At 34.1% G+C, this 23,815-nt stretch overlaps 1 protein-coding gene across 7 annotated transcripts in view; it reads left to right on the top strand.

The window, feature by feature from the left end:
- LOC120430840 (cholinephosphotransferase 1) overlaps window positions 1–23,815 on the top strand; it is a 61,060-nt gene that overhangs the window by 35,918 nt on the left and 1,327 nt on the right. For 2 of the 7 annotated variants that reach the window (XM_052707311.1, XM_052707310.1), the window contains exons 3-7: window positions 3,544–3,675; window positions 4,259–4,384; window positions 8,067–8,225; window positions 8,291–8,455; window positions 11,182–11,263. In XM_052707311.1, coding sequence (XP_052563271.1) covers window positions 3,544–3,675; window positions 4,259–4,384; window positions 8,067–8,225; window positions 8,291–8,455; window positions 11,182–11,263 — 664 coding nt within the window. Of the gene's footprint in view, window positions 1–3,543; window positions 3,676–4,258; window positions 4,385–8,066; window positions 8,226–8,290; window positions 8,456–11,181; window positions 12,254–23,815 lie in introns of those variants that run through there. The other 5 variants (XM_039595962.2, XM_039595965.2, XM_039595966.2 and 2 more) reach the window with 4 other exon arrangements.

The raw sequence follows: 23,815 nt of genomic DNA, 5'->3' as shown, positions 1-23,815 counted from the left end.
GCTAAAAATTCTGCAATTTCCATAACATACCGTGCATTTTTGAAAATACATTTTTTTTACAATTTGCAACCAAATGTCGCCAAATTTTGTATACATTTTCACTTTATCAAAATTGCAATGCAATTCTAAAATGCTATAATTTTCACAAAATAGGTTTCTTTTTTCAAAAACAAAATTTTTTCATAATTTGCAATATAGTTATCAAATGACATGAAATTTTGTAGAGATTTGCACCGTATTTTGAAATTATTCAAATTCTTTTTAATCTGCCATACAGATTTCAAAAGGAGTGAAATTTTGCATTTATTAACACTACATTAGGGTTGTGATAGAAAAATACTAAAATTCTTCAAAATACCATATTTTTAAAAATAAATTAGACCATTTTTCAAAATACTAAAAACAAAATTTCCAATGTGGGTCTCGCGGACGAAAATAGTATTTTACACTTAAAATTGAAATATAGTGAGCAGTTCTCTAGGATTTCGGTCATTCGATTTTTTTTGTATTTTTTAATCCGACTGAAACTTTTTTGGTGCCTTCGGTATGCCCAAAGAAGCCATTTTGCATCATTAGTTTGTCCATATAATTTTCCATACAAATTCGGCAGCTGTCCATACAAAAATGATGTATGAAAATTCAAAAATCTGTATCTTTTGAAGGAATTTTTTGATCGATTTGGTGTCTTCGGCAAAGTTGTAGGTATGGATACGGACTACACTGGAAAAAAATAATACACGGTAAAAAAAAATTGGTGATTTTTTTATTTAACTTTTTATCACTAAAACTTGATTTACAAAAAAACACTATTTTTAATTTTTTTTATTTTTTGATATGTTTTAGAAGACATAAAATGCCAACTTTTCAGAAATTTCCAGGTTGTGCAAAAAATCACTGACCGAGTTATGCATTTTTTAATCAATACTGATTTTTTCAAAAAATCGAAATTTTGGTCGTAAAAATTTTTCAACTTCATTTTTCGATGTAAAATCAAATTTGCAATCAAAAAGTACTTTACTGAAATTTTGATAAAGTGCACCGTTTTCAAGTTATAGCCATATTTAAGTGACTTTTTTGAAAATAGTCGCAGTTTTTCATTTTTTTAAATTAGTGCACATGTTTGCCCAGTTTTGAAAAAAATATTTTTGAAAAGCTGAGAAAATTCTCTATATTTTGCTTATTTGGACTTTGTTGATACGACCTTTAGTTGCTGAGATATTGCAATGCAAAGGTTTAAAAACAGGAAAATTGATGTTTTCTAAGTTTCACCCAAACAACCCACCATTTTCTATCGTCAATATCTCAGCAACTAATGGTCCGATTTTCAATGTTAATATATGAAACATTTGTGAAATTTTCCGATCTCTTCGAAAAAAATATTTTTGGAATTTTCAAATCAAGACTAACATTTCACAAAGGCCAAACATTCAATATTACGCCCTTTTAAAATGTTTGTCTTGATTTGAAAATTCCAAAAATATTTTTTTCGAAAAGATCGGAAAATTTCACAATTGTTTCATATATTAACATTGAAAATCGGACCATTAGTTGCTGAGATATTGACGATAGAAAATGGTGGGTTGTTTGGGTGAAACTTAGAAAACATCAATTTTCCTGTTTTTAAACCTTTGCATTGCAATATCTCAGCAACTAAAGGTCGTATCAACATAGTCCGAATAAGCAAAATATAGAGAATTTTCTCAGCTTTTCAAAAATATTTTTTTCAAAACTGGGCAAACATGTGCACTAATTTAAAAAAATGAAAAACTGCGACTATTTTCAAAAAAGTCACTTAAATATGGCTATAACTTGAAAACGGTGCACTTTATCAAAATTTTAGTAAAGTACTTTTTGATTGCAAATTTGATTTTACATCGAAAAATGAAGTTGAAAAATTTTTACGACCAAAATTTCGATTTTTTGAAAAAATCAGTATTGATTAAAAAATGCATAACTCGGTCAGTGATTTTTTGCACAACCTGGAAATTTCTGAAAAGTTGGCATTTTATGTCTTCTAAAACATATCAAAAAATAAAAAAAATTAAAAATAGTGTTTTTTTGTAAATCAAGTTTTAGTGATAAAAAGTTAAATAAAAAAATCACCAAATTTTTTTTTACCGTGTATTATTTTTTCCAGTGTAGTCCGTATCCATACCTACAACTTTGCCGAAGACACCAAATCGATCAAAAAATTCCTTCAAAAGATACAGATTTTTGAATTTTCATACATCATTTTTGTATGGACAGCTGCCGAATTTGTATGGAAAATTATATGGACAAACTAATGATGCAAAATGGCTTCTTTGGGCATACCGAAGGCACCAAAAAAGTTTCAGCCGGATTAAAAAATACAAAAATTAAAATTGAAGAAAAAAGACCGATTTCGTAGAGAATTGCTCTAGTGAAAATGTGTAAGAAATTTCGCGAAGTTTGATATTCATATTGCAACTTTTGAGAATTTGAGTGTTTGAAATTTTTTATTTTCTACATTTTCAAACAAAATTTAGTTTTTATAATCAGCTTTCACGTCGAAGAGATTTTTTTTATAAGTCAATAAGTTAACCCTCAACCGCCCAAATTTTTTGTTCGGAAGTTTTTATTTTTCCCGTGTTCCGAAGGTAATTTTAAGCAAAAAAAAAAAAAAATATACGAAAACAGCACGATTCGAAAAAAAAGTTATCCGATCGGGCTAAAACTTTTTCTGGGTGTTCCTTGGCCGAAATAATTAGACCCGTAAGCATGAATTAAATTAAATTTTTATAAATAATGTTTTTTATTACAAATTATTGGTTCTTAAAAAGGAGAAAACTTTAAACATAAATTTCAATAAAATAAATGTGAGTCAAAATAATAAATCAAAATAGAAGAAGAATGTCTTATTATTCAGACACAAAAAAAATACATTAGTTGGTTTAGTCTAATCAGAGCAGTCAGCCAATGGCGGTTTGATTCCCGCCGCAAATTTTTTTTTAATTTGTTTTATTAATTCAGCTTACGATAATTTTCAGCATGATAAATCCTGCATTCCTGCTCGAATAAAATGCATATTTGTTTTCCGTTTGGCTGCAAGTGTGTGTGTGTGTGTGCGTGAATGTTTGCGCTGATATCGTACCATAAACTACTCCTACCAAACTAGTCGCTGCAGCTGATATTAGTTGATAAGGCATTTTGCTGTCTCTATGTGTGGAATGAACTATTTCTGTGTTGCATGAAAAAGCGCGCGCGATCTTGTTTCAAGAAGGGGAAGGGTGTCTTATTTCGTAAGTGGTGCCCGTTAAAAGCAATGTCATTGATAAGAATACTGGAAAGTGGTGAACAAAGATGACAATTGACTTGTAGTGTAAGATATTGAGGTTGTGTTCGATAAAAAAAACATTCTAGACCATTGGACTGTGTTCAACGATTGAGAAACATCTATATTTTCCTTCTTTTTTCTCCTATTTTCGATGTTTCGACGGTACGTGACGTTACACACGTTACACCCACTTGACACGTGACGCAACGTAATAACAACAACAACAACAACAATGAACACAATGGTAGATGCCGCTAATCGGGCTCACGTGGAACTACACGGTGAACGCGTTCTTCTCGCTCGGCTATCTGCAGGTGTTTGTCACCTTCTGCCGGACGTTCCGGGAGGGTGGCGTCGGTAAAAATGGCTCAACCGTTGCTGTAAGGATGCATACGATTTTACCCCTACTAGAATGCGGACGTAACAATGTAAAAGGGTCAAAGTCAATTTGTTAGCAAAGTCGATTTTTGACCTTTTTGCAATGTGACGTCTCGTTTGATTATTTTTACCCTTTTTCATTATTGGCATTCCCTTTCTTGATTCGTTTTTAAATTCCAAATTATGTTTTTTCTAACGCCATCTTTACGCGGGAAATCGTACTAAAACTTGCAGCACTTTTGGATTAACAACGGTGCGCCTAACAGTAGCCTACAAGCACGCACGACCGCGCTTAGTTCCGCTAGCGACTAACAGATGGGGGGTTGCGCGCGAGTGGGGAGAGTTTCCCTCAAAAGAAACTCTTACAATTGTTTTATAGTGTTTATTTTTGCTGGGTTTCGTTTCAACTGCGATTGCGTTTGTTTCTTTTTCCAATTTATTTATTTCGTTTTTTTTTTTATTATATTTTTCTCTACTCCTCACCTGTTTAACAATGGTTTCATCTATAACAACCCTTACTACTACTACTATCACCAACCATCACCACCACCACCAAACAACCAACCAACATCATGACCTCATAAGATCGGTGGCGTCGACGTGAAGATACTGCCACTGTACTTTGCCGTGTTTGTGTTTGGGCTGCTAGCATTTCAGAACGCGTCGGTAATCTTCACCGGGGGCGTGGGCAAGAATGGATCAACCGTGGCCGTAAGGATCAAACCCGATCGACCGAACCGAACCCCTTTCTCCCCCAACCCAATATGGGGAGAGAGGGACCTGTTTGTTTGTTTGTTTGTGTGCATTTAAATGTAGTGTGTTGTGCTAACCCCTGTTTGTTCGTGTGTGTGTTCCATTATTGGTAGTTGTGTGACTTACAAGTTTATCGTTGTCCTCCTGCATTCCATTTTAATCACAAGTAACAACAAAATCTATGTTTAGACCCTGAAGAAGACTTAATTGAGAGCAGAAACGTCAATTTGATTCAATCTCAATAGAGTAGAACAAAAAATGAGACACATGAGCAACTCTCTACCAAAATCGGAAATGGATTTTATTTGTATTTTTTGATTTGGCTCAAACTGTGTGGGGGCCTTCCCTATGACCAAAGAAGCTATTTTGTGTCATTGGTTCACCCTTACAAGTCTCCATACAATTTTGGCAGCTGTCCATACAAAAATGGTACGTAAATATTCAAACAGCTGTAACTTTTGATTGAATTTTCTGATCAATTTAGTGTCTTCGCCGAAGTTGTTGGTATTGTTAAGGAATACTGAGGAAAAAAATAGGTTAATGGATAAAATTTGCCGATTTTTTTTATTAACATGTTTTTTTTCAATAACTCAATTTCCCAAAATAAGTATTTTTTTTATTTTCGAGATTGTTTGCTATGTTTTAGGGGACAAAAACCAGCAACTTTTGAGCCATAGAGAAATATGGTCAAAAAATCTGCCAACGAATTATTATTTTTTGAAAAAAGAAATTGTGATTTTTGAAAAAAAAATCTAAATTTTATACCAAAAACAAATTTGGCTTCCATTTTTTATCTTAAATTTTATTTGCAATCGAAAAGTAATTTACAAAAATTCAATTTTGCACAAAAAATGTAGGTAAAATTTGTGTGTGTGTAAAATTTCGATGTTTTTCCCAATAATAAATTTTTTTTTTAAATTCGTAAGTTGCGTATTTTTGTCCCCTAAAACATATAAAAAAATCTCGAAAATCAAAAAATATGTATTTTGGGAAATTGAGTTTTTGTAAAAAAATAGTTAATAAAAAAAATGGCAAAAAGAGTTTTCCGTGTACCTATTTTTTCTCAATAGTCCTCAAAAATACCTATAACTTTACCGAAGACACCAAATTGATCAGAAAATTCAATCAAAAGTTACAGCTGTTTGAATATTTACGTACCATTTTTTGTATGGACAGCAGCCAAAATTGTATGGAGACTTGTATGGGTGAACCAATGACACAAAATAGCTACTTTGGTCATAGGGAATGCCCCCCACAAAGTTTGAGCCAAATAAAAAAATACAACAAATAAAAATGGTCGAAATCGTCAAGCTGAAAAATGTTGCGGAGGGCAAACAAAAAACATAATTTGATCCTCATAATTGAAAATATGTTAAAATTGTGTTTGTATAAAATTCAACAATTTTTAAATCTTTATGAAAAATTACCCTTTGAGGGAATTGCAAATTCAAAAAGTAAAATTCAAAAAATGCAGCGGTTTTGAATCTATTTTGGGTAATTGATTGCTTAATTCTGGAGTTTTTTTGAAAAGGTCCGATAAACCAAATTTTCAGTTTTTGCTTTTTGAGTGTTTTTTAATACCCCTAACTCTAGGCGGTTTCAAAAACACCCAAAAAGCAAAAACTGGAAATTTGGTTTATTGGACCTTTTCAAAAAAACAAAAAAACTCCAGAATTGGGCATCAAATTTTACATTATAGTCCTTGTGACACCAAATTTCCTTATCGTCGTCATCTTCAGGCTGCCAATTATTTAAAGAAAACACTTCTTTTTCGAATCGAATTAACAAAAGGAGTCGTACCGTCACTACGTCACAAGAAAAATCGACCTCGAATTTGGAATCGGGGACCAAAATTGCCTCTTTAAACAAAGTTCAGGGTGGCCACTCAAATCCCATTTTTGAATTTCAGACTTTTTCAGAACATCAAATAAGAGGCAGTTCTTATTTGAAAAATGACTGAAAATTGAAAGCTTTGTTACAAAAAATGTACCAATATTTCTAAATAATAAAAAAAACAAGCAATTTTCAGTTTTAGTTTTAGTAAAAATAGAAACTTGACATCGGACTAAAAACAACTAAATGTCAAACATAAAATAAATATTCGTGATTTATTAAATCCTTTTAAACATTCAGCGCTACAACATGATGGGAGTTTTTAATTTTCCAAACATTAAAAAAATATATCCAGGTATCCGGATGAATTTTTTTTTAAATTAATTTCCTTTCAATTCGGTGGATTTTGATTAATGTTGATTAAAAAGGTGTCAGTGTTTCATTGCTCTAATTTTTTTCAATTGAAATTTTTCCAATCAAAAATCCCGTAAAAAAATACTTTTCGATTTATCTTATTTTTTTTTGTGAAAATACGAAATATTTTTTCAGGTTTTCAAAAAGTTTATAAAGTTTTATTTTTTTTAATTTTACACGAAAAATGTTTGGATTTGATTTAATAGTTAAGTTAATCTGATTTATGGAAATCAAGCGAAAATGGGAACTTAACTTATAAGCAAATAAGCTCAAGTCTTAAATGAACAATCTAATTTCAAGCATATTTTCAACGAATATTTTATAGTGGGCTTAGGGCATAAACCAAAAAATCGCGCTAGAAAAAAATTGTTCATCGTTTATTAACAAATCTAGTTTGTATCGACGTTATTTTCGAGCAAAAACGTATCTCAACATCAAACTGCAGTCATATTGCCTGGATTTGTTCTCTGATTAGGGCTAGACTTTTTCGTCAGAAAAACAAAAAAAGTTTGTCATTGTAAAACAATTCTGAGAAAATTTCACATTGATTTTATTCCATTATCTGATTTCATTCTGATCGCATTTTTTTTGTCTCATCTACATACATCTGAACTTAATTGGAATAATACTAACAAGAGTAATCAGATTCGTGTAATTTGGATAGTGTTGTTTGTCGTTGCAATAAATGTTCGTTTGTACAATGTTTGCGCGTGACTGTGTTGAGTTGTGTTGTTTGCATCAAATTGCGTGTGTGTGTGTGTTTTTTTTGCAAACAAAAGTTGTGTTGTAGATTCGCTCGGTATTGCTAACAACAATGTTAAACAAAAGGAAAATTTGAGTTCGCACCCCAAAAAATTTAGTCAAAATTATAACCCACTAATTCCACGTAACAAATGGCGAACCCCTTTACTTTCCTTACACATGCTCCACATGCTCCAACTACCACTAGACGAGTAATTATTTATATTTAGTTTCATTTTCATAACCCTTCCTCACCGCAACGATCAACAAAGAGAAATGCCCTCACCCTTTCCAAGTTCCCCTATTTTTTAGTACTCTTGTATAACACCCACCTTCATCCACCTGTATCATGTTCATTGTTGTTTGATTTGACGCAGAATTGGGTGACAGTTTACGAACTTAAATTGAAATTTAACGTTCTTCTAGCACTAGTCATTTCCATGAAGTTGATTTAATTATTAGAAGTTATGTTTGTTTATTAAGATTTTTCTAGTTTTTCTTACAAATATGCACCCAATTTTGCGTTGAATTTTCCATGTTATCATTTGTTTTCAAAACATAAACCAAAAAAGATCAACTGTTGCTAACATTGTCCTCTTCTAATCTTGACGCCCCGATGCCTCGTATACCGCCGTCGTTTCCGGATCCACAGGGAACCAGCGTGCTGTCCCCCATCATACCGTTTCTGTTTGTAGTGGTCCCGGCGTACGTAATTTCCCAGAAATCACCCGACCACATCTACGAGAACCATCCGGCGCTGTACATCATGGCGTTCGGCATGATCACCGCCAAGGTCACCAACCGGTTAGTGGTGAGTAGCTTAAAATCTACCGTAGTTCAGGATATTTTCAACTAATTATTATGTCCGAATTTTAGGTCGCCCACATGACCAAAAGCGAAATGGAGTACCTGGACTGGGGCCTGATCGGGCCGCTGTGTCTGTTCCTGAACCAGTACTTTAACTGCTTCCTCAGCGAGTACTGGGTGCTGTGGTTCGCGATGCTCTGGTGCACCTTTGACCTGATCCGGTACTGCGGGCAGGTGAGTGAATGAATGATTCTTTAAGGAAAAAGAACATTTTTAGAAAAAAATTGCGATTGCAAATTTGATTTTGCATCTAAAAATATTTTTTTTCATTTTGTTTGATAATATTTAAGATTTTTTTTTTCAAAAATCACAATTTCTTCAAAAATTATCCCTCAAAATGGTATGATGCAAAATAACTTCTTTAAAAAATATAAAAATATAAAAAATACAAAATTTAAAATGTCAAAAAATGTGTATTTTCATAATTTCAAAATCATGTCTAAAGGAAGTATTAGACTATGACAAACAGACTCGCACTTTTTCGTGTTTGCGCAAACATGGCAAAATATATGCAGGTTGACGTTTCTACAAACAAATGCAGGCAAACAAATAATTCAGACAAACTGCCAAAAAGTGCGAGTTTGTTTGTTTGCATGCCGTAGTCTAATACGTTCTTAACATTTTAAAAGGATTATAAGTTACTGTTTAGCCCTTTTGCAGTTTTTGTCGTGATTTTGAGATTCCGAAAATATTTTTTTAAGCGGAAATTCAAGGAAGGTTTAAATTTTTTTATACTTCGAAATCTTACGAATAGTGTCCAATACATCGTCGATTGAAAAATAAGGGCTGATTGGGTAGCTCTTAGAAAATACTACACATTGTTTTATCCAAATAAAAAATACAAAATTTTAAATATCAAAATATCAAAATATCAAAATATCAAAATATCAAAATATCAAAATATCAAAATATCAAAATATCAAAATATCAAAATATCAAAATATCAAAATATCAAAATATCAAAATATCAAAATATCAAAATATCAAAATATCAAAATATCAAAAAATATCAAAATATCAAAATATCAAAATATCAAAATATCAAAATATCAAAATATCAAAATATCAAAATATCAAAATATCAAAATATCAAAATATCAAAATATCAAAATATCAAAATATCAAAATATCAAAATATCAAAATATCAAAATATCAAAATATCAAAATATCAAAATATCAAAATATCAAAATATCAAAATATCAAAATATCAAAACATCAAAATATCAAAATATCAAAATATCAAAATATCAAAATATCAAAATATCAAAATATCAAAATATCAAAATATCAAAATACAAAATATATTTAATATATCAAAATATCAAAATATCAAAATATCAAAATACAAAATATATTTTTTCAAATATATTTTTTTCGAAAAGATCGGAAAATTTCTCGAATGTTTCATATTTTAACATTGTAAATCGGACCATTAGTTGCTGAGATATCGACGCTAGAAAATGATGGGTTGTTTGGGTGAGACTTAGAAAACATTAATTTTCTTGTTTTTTAACCTTTGCATGGCAATATCTCAGCAACTAAGGGTCGTATCAACAAAGTTCAAAAAGGCAAAATATAGAGAATTTTCTCAGCTTTTCAAAAATATTTTTTTCAGAAGTGGGCAAACATGTGCACTAATTTAAAAAAAATGAAAAACTGCGACTATTTTCAAAAAAGTCACCTATAAATGGCTATAACTTGAAAACGGTGCACTTTATCAAAATTTCACTAAAGTACTTTTTGATTGCAATTTTGATTTTACATCGAAAAATGAAGTTGACAAAATTTTGCGACCAAAATTTCGATTTTTTGAAAAAAATAAGTATTGATTAAAAATCATAACTTGGTCAATGATTTTTTGCACAACCTGGAAATTTCTGAAAAGTTTACATTTTATGTCCTCTAAATCATATCAAAAAATGAAAAAAATTAAAAATAGTGTTTTAAAAAATCACCAAATTTTTGTTTACCGTGTAACATTTTTTTCCAGTGTAGTCCATATCCATACCTACAATTTTGCCGAAGACACCAAAACGATCAAAAAATTCCTTCGAAAGATACAGATTTTTGAATTTTCATACATCATTTTTGTATGGACAGCTGCCAAATTTGTATGGAAAATTATATGGACAAACTATAATGCAAAATAGCTTTTTTGGGCATACCGAAGGCACCTAAAAAGTTTTAGTCGAATTAAAAAATACAAAAAAAATCGAATTACCGAAATCTGAGAGAACTGCTCTTCTATGATGAATCCTGACCAAACACCCTATCCTACTAACAGGTTTTCAGGTTCCTGGCGCTCGTGGGGTGTAAGCACAGAGTAAATCAGCTGCCCTAGTAGCAACCTGCGCTAACTAATATTCCCGTCCCTTCAAATCGAGATCTACAAACTGACATGGCGGGCGCTGTTGGTGGCCAATGACTATTACCTATTCGCAACTGATCTTGTTTTGGCAATCATGGTGTTTTATCTTTTCAGCGCATTCATACATGCTGTTGATAAGGGAAATACCACTTGATAGTCGAAGCCTATGATCAGTAGTGCTGAAAGGATATTACGGTTCTGTTCAGCAACGGAGGGGCAACCATGGGTGGTATCTCATGCTCATGCCCATGCTTTTGCCAATAAAGTGATTATTTTAAACTTCAGTAGCGTGTAGGGCACATCCTTGTGCAAACTTTCGACAACTGTGTTACTATTAAAAAAATATGTTTCAAAAGTTAATCAAAATACTGAAGTCACTTCAATTAAAATTTATAGTTTTGTTTTGCTTAGTTTTGAATGGCAAAATCGCTAAATATTTTTTTTGGTTAAATTCTGAGCAACCATAAATTTGTTAAAAAATTTATATTGTAAATTTTTTTTTCGCTAAAACTCAATTTCCTCTCCCACAGGTCTGTCTCGAAATCTGCGCCTACCTGAAGATCGAGCTGTTCCGGATCCCGTACCCGCCGAAGCCGCTCATGACGTCACAAGGTACGAACCCTCAGCAGCAGCATCAACACCACCACCACCACCACCATCACGAAACCCGAAACGGAACTAGTAGTACGAATCAGCAGCAACAGGGCCAACAGTCCCAACAGCAGGCAAATCGAAAGCAAACGCGCGCTAGCAGTAGAAAGCATAACAGCTCGTCGCAGCACCAATAACGCGGCGTCGATTAGGGTGGTTCAGGTTCTTTTTCCTTTTTGTTGTTTTGAGGGAGAGGACTTTTGGTGAGGCATAAAAACGCGGGAAATTTTTTTTTGATTGTCAGTTAGCCGGTACCAAAAATCAGATAACCCCGCGGAGAGTGTGTACTACTAGAAACGTAATAATTTGTGAGAATTAAATAAAAAAAAAGTTATAACGTGTATCTTAGCGGTTTTAAAAACGGTACATTACAATATACACTGAGAAATATGAAACACTCAACCAGACAGGTATTTAAGATTAGAGCCCGCTGCTTTTAGGCAAATTTAGGATTGCAAAGTAGGCGGTCAGACTTATTTAGTAGTTTGAAGTTTGCAGCGCGTTACCGAGTCGACGCAACGGTTACTAAGCAACAGTGTGGAGAGTGATGTCAAACAGAATCGTCCACCGAGATCGTATCTCCCTAAGTAGGCCAAATTAGCAAAGCTTTTGTAGATCGGGAACCAACAGTTCACAATTTAGAGGAGAAGAAAGCAGGCGCTGTACAGTGCGATTGCTGTAAATTTGCTAAATCAAAGTCGCCATTGTCTTTTGAAATCTAACGCCCCCTTCGCCTTTTCAAGCTGTTCGTGACTAATTTACGCGAATCTTCTCTCTTTTGTGCACTAAACAAACCAATCCAAGCAAGCGTCCGAGAAGAACGCGCAATCTAGTAACTTGTGAATGTCAGTCAGAATCAGTTAGTTGTCGTCGTCGTCGTCGTTGTCCGGTTTTTCGATGTTTATGTTGTCGTGTACTGACCACAACCTGGAACTACGCCCCCTCCCTCCTCTTCCCGAAAAAAAATGTCCCGCCGCCCCGCCCTTACACCTTGCTTTTATACTTTTAAGCTTTCTGTTTAATTTATCGTCTGTTAGGAAATTGTCACACGCCTACTACTACTACACACACGTCACACACAATTTTTTTTTCAGTTCGTCTCGAGACCCACTTTAGGACCACAATTTTTTTATTGTTCTGTTATGTTTTATATCTTGAAAGATCCCCCCTCGCTTGAATAAAATTTGCGGTTTTTTGATAAAGTTTTATTTATCAATAGTCAGAATGACAGACGCAAAAAAAAATCTTAGTCCCTTTTTCCGTTTGAGCTTGTAATATCGCTAGAAAAGTGTTTAAAAACCCGGTAATATCGAAGTTGCTCAGCTGTTGTGTAGAGAGATGAAGTGATTTTAACCTCCCGATTTTTTCGTCAGTGAAGTGTAACCAACTGACACGTAGAACCAAAAAGCATACAACACACCACAACACATTACACATAATAGAGAATTTGTTTGAATGAGGATGAAATGAAACGTGTTTTAATTATGCGGAAGGAATTGAGTCCTTGATTTGTCAAAAAAAAAGTTAGTCGGAGAAGGCTGGTTTCGAAGATGCGAGAGAGTTTTTATTTTATTACAATTTTAAGTTTTGAGATGATTTTTAAAATGCGCAACAGACACTTATCTAAATGTCGAAGTAGTTCAAATTTGTCTTTCGTAGGGCTGAATTTTACGAGTGTACGACAACTCGAGCATCCTGCATGGTAAATGTTACATTTCAACACACATACAACACGAGATTTTTTTTTTTAATTTCTTACTTTACTTACTTACTTTTACTGCTCGTACAACCTACGGGTCATGAGCTGTCTCCAGATGCGCTGCCACTGAACTCGGTCCTTGGCTGCTACTCTCCAATGCGGCTGCGGAACTTTTTTTTTGGAATTTCATAAAAACTTAAAAATTAACTTTCATTTGTGGAAAGTGTTTTTTGCATCCGATCATTTTGCTTCGTTATTATTATCCAGTTATCGATGAAGTACTGTACTTTGATTTTTGAAGTTTATGTTTATTGGCTTCTGAAGCTGTGCGGAGTAGTGCGGTGCCTGTGTGGACGCGCAGTCCTGTTTTTTCGTGTTATTTTCCGTCTCTTTTATGTCGCTGTTCGAGTGCATGGGGTGATTGGTCATTATAATTAAATAATGGCATCAGTAGTGCGGTGCCTGTGTGGACGCGTAGTCCTGTTTTTTTTTTCGGGTTATTTTCCGTCTTTTTATGTCGCTGTTCGAGTGCATGGGGTGATTGGATTTCTTCTGATTCGTGTTGTTTTCATCTCTTTTGTGTCGCTGTTTGTGTGCATGGGGTGATTGGTCTTCTTCTTCTTCTTTTTTCTTTATTTTTAGTTCGCGCGTTCGTTGGCCAATGAGTTTATTTTTGTTTTATTAGTTTTCGATAGAAACGATCTGAATTCTTTTTTTTCGAGACAAGCAAGTCGTATTGCTGGATTAAGTCCTTTCTATATCATCGATGATCGGAAGGCACGCCGACGAATATGTTTTAAGGCTTATGGTACAAAATCATTTTAATGAATAAAGCCCTTCTTACATCACCGTTGATCGGAAGGCACGCCGACGAAGAATTTCTGGAGGATCGCGGTCGAATTAATACTATATTTAAAATTCTAGATAGCTATCTTTCGGATTCGATTGTGAGTAGCGGGACTTCGCGGTTACTATGCAACGTATTTTTTGGAGTCTTTTTATATTTTAAATTTATAAGTCCTTCTTTTATCATCGTTGATAGGAAGGCACGTCGCCGGTTAAGTTCGTTTAAGTTATTGTTTTAATTTCATTACAATCGGTTACGTGGTGTCCTGTTTTCTTTTCGTTTATATTCGTTGATAGTAATAATTTATTCCAACTGGCAGCTTTAGTATTAACTCATCTACTATTTTTGAAATTTGCTCGCGTTATCTAAATTGTACAAACAGTAAAAATATACTGATAAGTCCAGCCCATAGCACTACTGCTCGGTTGGCACGCGTTCGATTAAAACACTTTTTAAATAATCAATTATTTATCTTTCCGCAGCCGGCTGCCTAAGATTTAACATTTTCAACCGATAAACAAAATGCTCATGGTCACATCACTGCCACTCGTGAATCCTGACCTCATACCCATCTACTAACCCCCTCAAAACTCATGTGATACTTTGTCGGAGAAGCAGTCGATTGGGCGGTCTCTATCACTCAAGTATCGGACTCCCGAGCAGACGGAAATAACTTGGGAAGGTCAGTTTTTGATATTGTGAGAAGATCAAAATCCGTTATTGGGATGATCGGATTAGTTGTTAAAATAACAAATTTCCATAACAAAGATTTGTTCGAAAAATAACTCAAATTGTTATTGCTCTGTTATTTCAATAACATACTAATAACATAGAATCCAGAACAATAGAATAACAAGGTTAGTTATTCTGAGCGATGGATGGGGAGCACCCAAATAACAAAAACTGTTATTTATATGGATTGATTGCATAACAAAAAGTGTTATTATTTTATCACCCTGAGCAGATTTTTTTAACAGAAAAATAACAGAAATCTTACTGTATTATATTCTTTGGAAGTTGTAACAACACTGACTCACCAGACATTTGATAAGAAACTACCAAACTTCGGATTCAGGTCACTTTAGTCGGCTTTACATGTTTGGCTGATTATGCCTTCTCTCTGGCTACTCCTTTCTGAAAATATAGATAATTATCACAAAGTGTCTTATTCTATCGTGGAAAAAAACTAAAGAACTTATCTGAAACTAGTCGAGCCGGTGATATTTATCGCCACAAAAAAAAACTGACTAAATACGATGCATTTTGTTTCGATGATCACTAGTCTGAAAAAGAAAAAAAATCATTATTCTTATAAAACAATCTAACAATTAAAATTTTGAGAAATTATTTAAATTCTCTGGGTTGTTTTCAAAAAGAGTCAACAAACTTTGAATCTTTTGCGTTCAGAGCAGTTGTAGGACTTGAAGCTAAACAATTCGATTTTTTCATGTTTGCTGCGTCCTTTTGAAAAAAAAAAACTAACAGAAACTAAAAACAAGTAAACAAACGAAACGTTTTAAATTATTAATTCATAAAAAGATAAATATTGTTTATAGAAAATTTGTTCACATTGCCATTCAATTGTACTGAACTTCGAAAGATTTTTGATCAAAATGAAACTAAAGGAGCAACATTTTTTTAATTTAATAATTTTAAAGCATTTTGACAGCTGGAACTATTTTGCCATAATATTTAATATCAGGCTACATGTACAAATGAACAAACATTCGTCCTCCTCCTCTACCATTTAACATCTCGAGTTTAGTTAATAATTTACCTGTGAATTGAGAATTTCCAAAATTTCTCTCGCTGTCAAAATGCTTTTAAGAAGCTTTCCAAATTGCAAATGTTGCTCAAGAGACTTTTAATTAAACCCCCGCAAAGCACCCACGACAAAAAGAAATTTAATATTTTTCTAGCAAAATAATGGAAAACGGCCGTTGTGGGTAAACAAACCTTTCATGCCAGATATAAACATCCTCTACCATGTTTAAAAACCCACGATGGCGCTTTTGCATTGTTTTGCTAGATTAAAACACAAATCTACCGGATCTTACCTTTAACACTTGAAGCCCTCTTCCGGGAAGATGATCACCTGAAAGCTGTGTGGGAAGTCCTCGGCAGGTTCAGCTCGGCGAAACCTTTCATAATCCAGTGGTGGACTGCCGGATGACGAAGTCTATATTCCACAGGGCGAAAAACTTCTGCTGGGCGCCGGTGCAGGTGTCCTGCGCTTCCGTCTGTGGCAATTTTGACCACAATTTTGCTGCCAGTCACATCTTCTTGCGATCCGCAAACAATCACACACACGACGAACAACAAACCACTTTGATGGATTGCAATCTTCTTACCGCCCCCTGTTTGTTTACTTCCTACAATCCTGTGGACACTTGCACCTACTTTATGAACCGCGAAACACTTATAAATACCGTAAACAAGCCGAAAAATAGACCCCGACATTCGCGAGTCGCAACGAACAAGACCACAACAAAACGATGGAAAATTTAATTTGACAGCTCTTCCAAGCAGGAGGAGGCGTTCGCGAATCGCGTAACGCGCGAGCCGTTCACGAACACCGTAATGCAAAAAATAAACTAAAAAGTTTTCTATGTTGACTGCAAACTCGATTATCAACTCGATTTTCAATTAGTATTAGTATTGTTAATTATTATGAATCAAAAAATTGCAATGGGGAGGTGCGAAAATTAAACTGCAAAGCTCGCCGCAAAATTTTCAGTTACATTGTGGGAGTAAAAAGGGCGGTTGGCGTCCAGCGCGTTTGGATCTGTCAAACATTTGCCAATCTGTTTCTCTTGACAATCTGTAATCTGCAGATGTAAACAATCCGACCTAGATCCCGACACACTAAAATCAAAATCAGTACAAAATAAAATTTACTCAAAAAATTACCCAAAACCTTTGAAAAATTCTATTTTTTTCACACATAAGTGATATTTTTTATCCTTTTTTCAATGTGTAGCGTTAGTTAAAGGTTCTCAGGATCGTTTGCAACAAAAAAGCTGTATGTTTACTTGTTTGACTTTGGTCCATTTACAATGTTTTGCTTGAATTTTAGAATAATCCTATCTGGCGTAATTTAGTTCACCCTCGGCTTGGCATCACTGAAACTGCGCTGTCATCTTTTCAGGAAAACGCGATCAAAACAAAACAAAACTTTTCAGTCAATCAAACCGCGAGTTGCGAAATCAAACGAAATTTGCGGTTATTCTTCTATCCTAGACGGGTTTGTGCTGAAGTTTTTCGTGGCCTGGCGACGATTCTACAGGCAGATCGGACAAGTTAGCTAGCGCCGGATCACGGTGCGCTTCCGGTGATGATTACGTCGCTGCCGCTCATCCCGTTAGACACAAGCAGCGCGATGTTGACCTCCTCCAAACCTGAAGATGATGCTGCACAATGAGCGGAGAAAGCAGCCGCCGGCCGCCTCAGAACAAATCCTAGCACCCAAACCGTAACCAATTCTAGCAACAGAATTTCATTACCTGCTCCTCGTCCTCCTCCTCCAGCAGTTACGATTCATCAGAATCAAGGTGCCTGAGCTTGCCGGAAACGTTCTGCATGGAACTGTCGCAAGAAAAACCGGCCACCATCCTGCTTCTGTCCACCATGCACAACATTTCTAGATGTGACACCTGCAGCTGGCCAAACTAGAAGCCGAAGAGTAGCGCATGATTGCTCGGGTCAAACTCGGATCGAACAAAAGTTATCCGGCGGACCTGGTTTCAAACCAAGTCTGTCGGTGTGCTGCTGGAGTAAGGGGTAGGTGAGCATCAAATGTTCCGTCAATCCGGTCCAAACTTTCGCTAATAAAATGTTAATTTCCAACCCCCATTCACAGGTAGTCGTCGAGTTTTTCGTTGAAACGTTATCCAAGAAGGACAAAGCCAAGGATCTCGTGCGCGGAAATTCTCGAACAAACAAGAACGAGGAGATTCCCATTCCTGTTCTGGTCCTGGTCGGAATCCCGCAGAAATGTTGTTCAGCATAATTGTGCGAAGGTGCTGTTTTCGCTATGGCTCAACGGAACGCGGTCAGGGCGGCAGGTCGGCAGCATGATATCAGCACGATCGAGACATTCCACGTCGGGGATCATCTAAAGCTGATAGGTTTCGCTTTCAAAAAGAAGTTTTAAATACAATCCGATCTGATACACTCTACTTAGTTCCAAAGTTATATACGGTTATTAGTAAAAATAAAATAAAATATTCAAAAAAATGTACTAAAAATCTTGAGTTTTTTTTGATATGAAAGACAATAGTTTATTGGTCCTTTTCAAAAAAAAACTCTGGAAATCATCTTGAATAATCTAGATTCGATTCATATACAAAAAAAAATGAAATAAATCAGATTCAGAAACTGATCTGAGCCGATTTTACCTTAAACTGTTCAATTGTATTTTCGAAAGAACACTGCTGGACGAATTCATCTTTTGGGAAATGTTGACATTTATTATCAAACAAAACAAATAAATTTGTGTTTGATCTTAGTTTGTAAATATTGCCATGTATTATGATGGTGACGGTCTTACCAATGCAAACGCACTGCAAATGATTGATGATTTTAATGATGATTATGAAGAAGAAGCCCAAATATATGTTGATCCGATTTCACCTTAATTTTATGTGTGTTTAAACTCGTTTGTTTTTTCCACTGTCTTGCCTCAAAACTGAGAGTACCCTCGGTGGTTGGTCACTTTTTCGTTTGACATTTTTTAGTTTTTACAGCGTTGAAAGTGACGAACTGTCACTTTTTAACACGGAACTCACAGTTACTGTCAAACCAAATGTTTGGCAGTAAGTGTAAGCTTATGTAAAGAGGGTGTCAGACTAAAAAGTGACCCCTTTTTTTAACAACAAGTGGTGTCAAACCAACGGGTTTTCAGTGTATAGGGTTTAAAATACACGGTGCAGAATATTTGATAATCATTGGCAAATCATGTCCAAAGCACCTAATGGATGGAAAATGGGATCTCCAAATACCTAATTCTAAAATATTTTACTTAACTAGGCAGATTAAAAAAATGGGCAAAGTCCAAAAAAAGTTGTAAAATATGATTTTAATGTTATTGTACATCTTCTAATTCAATCTGATACTTCCCATTTTTTCATTAAACGGATTCAGTAATTATTTTGTTACAAATAACAAATTCATATTCCTGCTCGGGAATATGAAAAACATAACTTAAACTGTTATTATCGTCTAATTCCTCATTTCCAATGGAATATCAAACTAATAACAGTTCCTGTTATTATGCAATTAAATGAAGAAACATAACTTAAACTGTTATTATCATCTTATTTAACATTTGCAATGGAATATCATATCAATAACGGTTCTTGTTATCATGGAATAAAATGGAAAAACATAACTTAAACTGTTATTATTGTCTTATTCCACTTTTCCAATTGAATACCATCCCAATAACATTTTTTGTTAAAATGACAGAAACTGTTATTATTTTTTCTTCCAAAAATTATTTACAAGAATATTCAATAACAGTTTCTGTTATTTTAACAAAATTTGTTATTGAAATGACATGAATTTTGTTATTACCGTCTGCCCGGGCTAACATTCCCATCCACTTCCCCGTGACCCTACCACTGGTCGTGGCCGGCGCCGGTATTGATCAGCATGATAGGGGCCTTTGAGAAGTTGCGAAGCGAGGAAAGATAGCTCCCACTTATCTTCCACGGCTCGTGGATGTAACTTCTGGAGGTCCTGGTCAATAACGGAGTAGCAACTGCGGGTGGGCACCTATGCTTATGCTTATGCTTATGCTTATTGGCTTCTGAAGCTGTGCCAATTCAGCCCGGTAAAGTCAGGCAAATATTCAATTTTGATTCACTCTGGTTTTAAATTTTATCAATATTTTTGTGACGCATTTCGTTTGCTGTAAAAATGTAAGAAACGTCACAAGATATCTCAACCATTTGTTTCTCAAAACAAACCAAACAAATTTTGCTCGATTTCTATATGAGTGATATTTTATGCTATTTTATGCATCTCATTGAAAGTGTACTTGATTTTAAAATTATTTCGATTCTCGGGGATCTCTCAGAAATATCACGGTTTGGTGCTCAGTCTGTAATAATTTTGATAACCCAGTCACACATGAAAATTCGAAAAAGTCTCTGGATAATTATATTTGTTTAAACATTAGTTTTTTAAAGAAATATATACTTTTTTTAAATTATTCACTATTCTTAAAATTCAATAATACCTTTTATTAAATGATAAAATTAACATTTGTATTCATTTCGAACAAAATTTACATTCAATCAATTCATTATATTTTTTGAAATTATTATTTCAAGCAAAAATCTACATAAAATAACACAAAAATTAAAAAAAGTTTACAATTCAAATAGTAATCAATGCAAAAAATACATTTTAAATTGTTTTCAGTTGATTTTCCGTCTATTTTCTCTGAAATGCTGATGCTTAATAAAAAAAAGCGTTGCTTAATCCACCTTAAAGTGGTAGGTGCCTTCCTCTCATTTATAGAGTGATTCCAACCCTCAACCCAGGGGTGCTCAACCCAATTAATAAACTAGTGTTGCAAATAAGATTTAAAAAAAGAAAAAAAAGATAAATTTCAAAAATCTGCATATTTTATTTATTTTTTCTTTTGTTCTGTTCACCCGAGCAGACGGTAATAACTTTGCAATAACATGTTTTGATATTTGAAAATACTAGGCCAAGAACATTTTATGTTATTTATAACAAGATTTGTTATTCCTCGTTATGATTTTTTCGTAATCCGATTGTTATTGTAATAACAGACTAACAACGTTTTTAGTTATTCTTCAGACAAATCTTTGTTATTATTTTTTCTATTTTAACAACTAATCTGATCATCCCAATGACAGTTGGAGTTATTCTTCCATAACAAAAAATGTTATTCCCAAGTTGTTTTTGCTTTCAATCAATATCAGACTAAAAACTAATTTTGTTATGATAACATAAACTGTTATTAAACTCTTATGCAAAAATGGATTTTTCAAGAATGTTTCATAACGCTTTTAATTATTTTAACAGTATTTTGTTATAACCGTCTACACGGGCAAAATTGTGTTGTATATATTTTTAGCTTCCTGATTTTTGAGAAATTTTTAATATTTTAGGATTATCTGCAGCTATCTTTATTTTCAGTATGAATAATTACTATTTTTAAACTTTTTCAAACAACACTTTTTCGTTGAAAAGTTGCACTAAAAAAACTTAATTTTTGGCTCACTCACGTATTAAAAAAAATAATCAAGTTCCTTAAAAAAACAAAAACTTAAACAGTGGGCAGGCCTGGCTTAAAGTGTCCACATGGTTTATGAATCGCCCCTAACGTGTTCGCAGCACCTAAGAGAGCGTTCTTTTATTACGTAATGCAGTAGGGGTGGAGGGGGGGGGGGGTTATAGATGTTACGCTCTATACATTTTTTTAAAATTTGTATGGAAATTTTGTACGAGGGGGGGGGGTGTCTAAAAATACGATTTTTTGCGTTAAGTAATAAAAGAAGCTCCTTAAGAGGTCCTAATAAAATAAGTTATGAGTAAAAAAACAGACTACCTAGTACCTACAGACTTTTTGTCAAGATTACACAGACACTGCCTTTGAAGAAAATGGCATCCCTCTACACGGCATTTTCGTGGCGGTCAGACCCGGCCGTTCGAGGTTATGCCCGAACACGGAACCGGTTGTTGCGTTTTAAACGGAATTTGTATACGATTCTAATTAGATTCCGTTTCAGAATTCGGATTGATTTGACTGGGTGTTGAACATCACCCTTTTTTTGTAGGCGTCTCAATAGCTTTTTCATCATAACTTTTTTACGACTACACTCAACCCCCGGTGGTTGGTCACTTTTTCGTTTGACACTTTTTTAGTTTGTACCCCGTTGGTTGATCAAAGTCAAACTTAAAAGTGACGAACTGTCACTTTTTACACGGCGCTCACGCACACTATCAAAACAAACGTTTGGTAGTGTGTGTAAACTCCGTGTAAAAGCGTTGTCAATCTTAAAAGTGACCCCGTTTGTTTGGCAACAGTTGGTGTCAAACCATCCGGTTTGAGTGTAAATGAAACAGTACAATTTTCAATTTCAAGCTGTAGGACCTAAAATTCAGTAGGCATTGTCTTCAGTATTGCTTACAGTTTTTGATCTGAACAAAAATCGTCACTTCTACATGACTTACCTACTGCTGAAGTCTTCAATCCGAATGCGAATGCAAAATAAATGAATAATACACTCAAACCCCGATGGTTTGACACCAACTGTTGCCAAACGAACGGGGTCACTTTTTAGTTTGACAACTCTTTTACACGGAGTTTATACACACTACCAAAAGTTTGTTTTGATAGTGTGCGTGAGCGCCGTGTAAAAATAAAAAGTGACAGTTCGGTACAAACTAAAAAAGTGTCAAACGAAAAAGTGACCAACCACCGGGGGTTGAGTGTAAACGTGGTTTCTTTTTTTTTAAACTCACAATGCCCATAAAAAAACAAATCTTTTTTGTATGGGGCGTGGGCCGGTTCCTTCAAAAGACCGGAGTTTCAAAAAGAACCGTGGCTCTCTTTTTGTGAGCCATGGTTCGTTCGCTTTTTTGTGTGAACCGGCTCTTTAAGCGGCTTGCTCTTTTGTTTGACCTCCTCTAATTTGTGTATTTGTACCATTAAATTTGAGTGGTTTTATTTGTTTTAATGATAATTTTACATAGGAACTTAGTATAAGAATATAAATTGATTTTTTTTTTATTCAGCGGACAAAATTACATGGACAAACATAAAGGTTGAAAATTTTTCGATTTTCGTTAGGGTGGTTCCCTTGAAAATTAGACTTTTTCAAATTAAGATATCTGGAGTTTAAAGAAAAATAGATTTTTTCAGCCTTCGTAGTGGTTTTTCTATCATTTCGAATGCAACGTGGCGCTTAAAATTTAGCATGCCATTTTACGATATTTTGAGTTTTAAAATTGCATCTTTTTTACCGTGATGATTTTTGTAAATTTAGTCGTAGAAGGCGTAGATTGCGCGATTAAATTTTGACGTCTTCGACAAAGTTGCTTGGATTAGCTGGCCCTACAACTTAATGGAAGACAAAAATTTCTGAAAAATATTTGTGAACAGTTATATTTTCAAAGTCACCCTAATTTTATACCAAGCCCAAAGTTGCCCCCTCCCATTTGCAACAACTCTTCTGAAGACAGCAAAGCTCCAAAACGGCACCATTTTTTGGAATCCATTTTCCACTAAATTTTGCGATCTGGACCTCTGTGTACTTTTAAATTAATTCTGCAAAATATGAAAAAATAAAATAAATATATTTTTAAATTTCCGCCAAAATCACAAGTCTGCGATATTTTACAGTTGAGTAACAAAAAATGGTGGATGATTTTAAAACTATTTTTAATAATTTACTGATGAATTCTTTTTCGGAATTTTGAGCACGGCACCATATCGGAAGTCCAATTTGCAAACACATCTTTCAACACCAAATTTTCAACTCAATTTGGTGTTCTAGCTCGAAATGAAGTTGAGTTGAAAATTTGGTGTTAAAAGAGCTGTTTGTAAATTGTAAATTGCTTCAGGAAATTATAAAAAATAGTTTTCAAAACATCTACCATTTTTTGTTACTCAACTGTAATATATCGCAGACATGTCCACGGATATTTTAAAATTTAAAGCTCATTTTCAAATTCAGCGTTTTTTTAATGGAATTTTGCATGTATTTGTCGAATGCTTGAATCTGAGAGGGGTCGTAAAAATGGACTTCAAATTCGTGATCACGGACCAAGTTTTCGTAAGTAAAGTATTTTTCCGGAGAAAAAAGAAAAAAAAGAACTGCAACAAATTTGATAAAACTCTCTCGCATTTATCGTTTTAAAAACCTTTCAAAATTTCTCATGTTTTCGGTGTGTTACTAAAAGAAAAAAATAGAAAAAACTTCAGTCA

Source organism: Culex pipiens, chromosome 2, assembly GCF_016801865.2.
Source record: "Culex pipiens pallens isolate TS chromosome 2, TS_CPP_V2, whole genome shotgun sequence".
NCBI lineage: Eukaryota > Metazoa > Arthropoda > Insecta > Diptera > Culicidae > Culex > Culex pipiens.
Note: the sequence above shows the minus strand (reverse complement) of the source record. Positions and strands in the feature narration are given on the sequence as shown.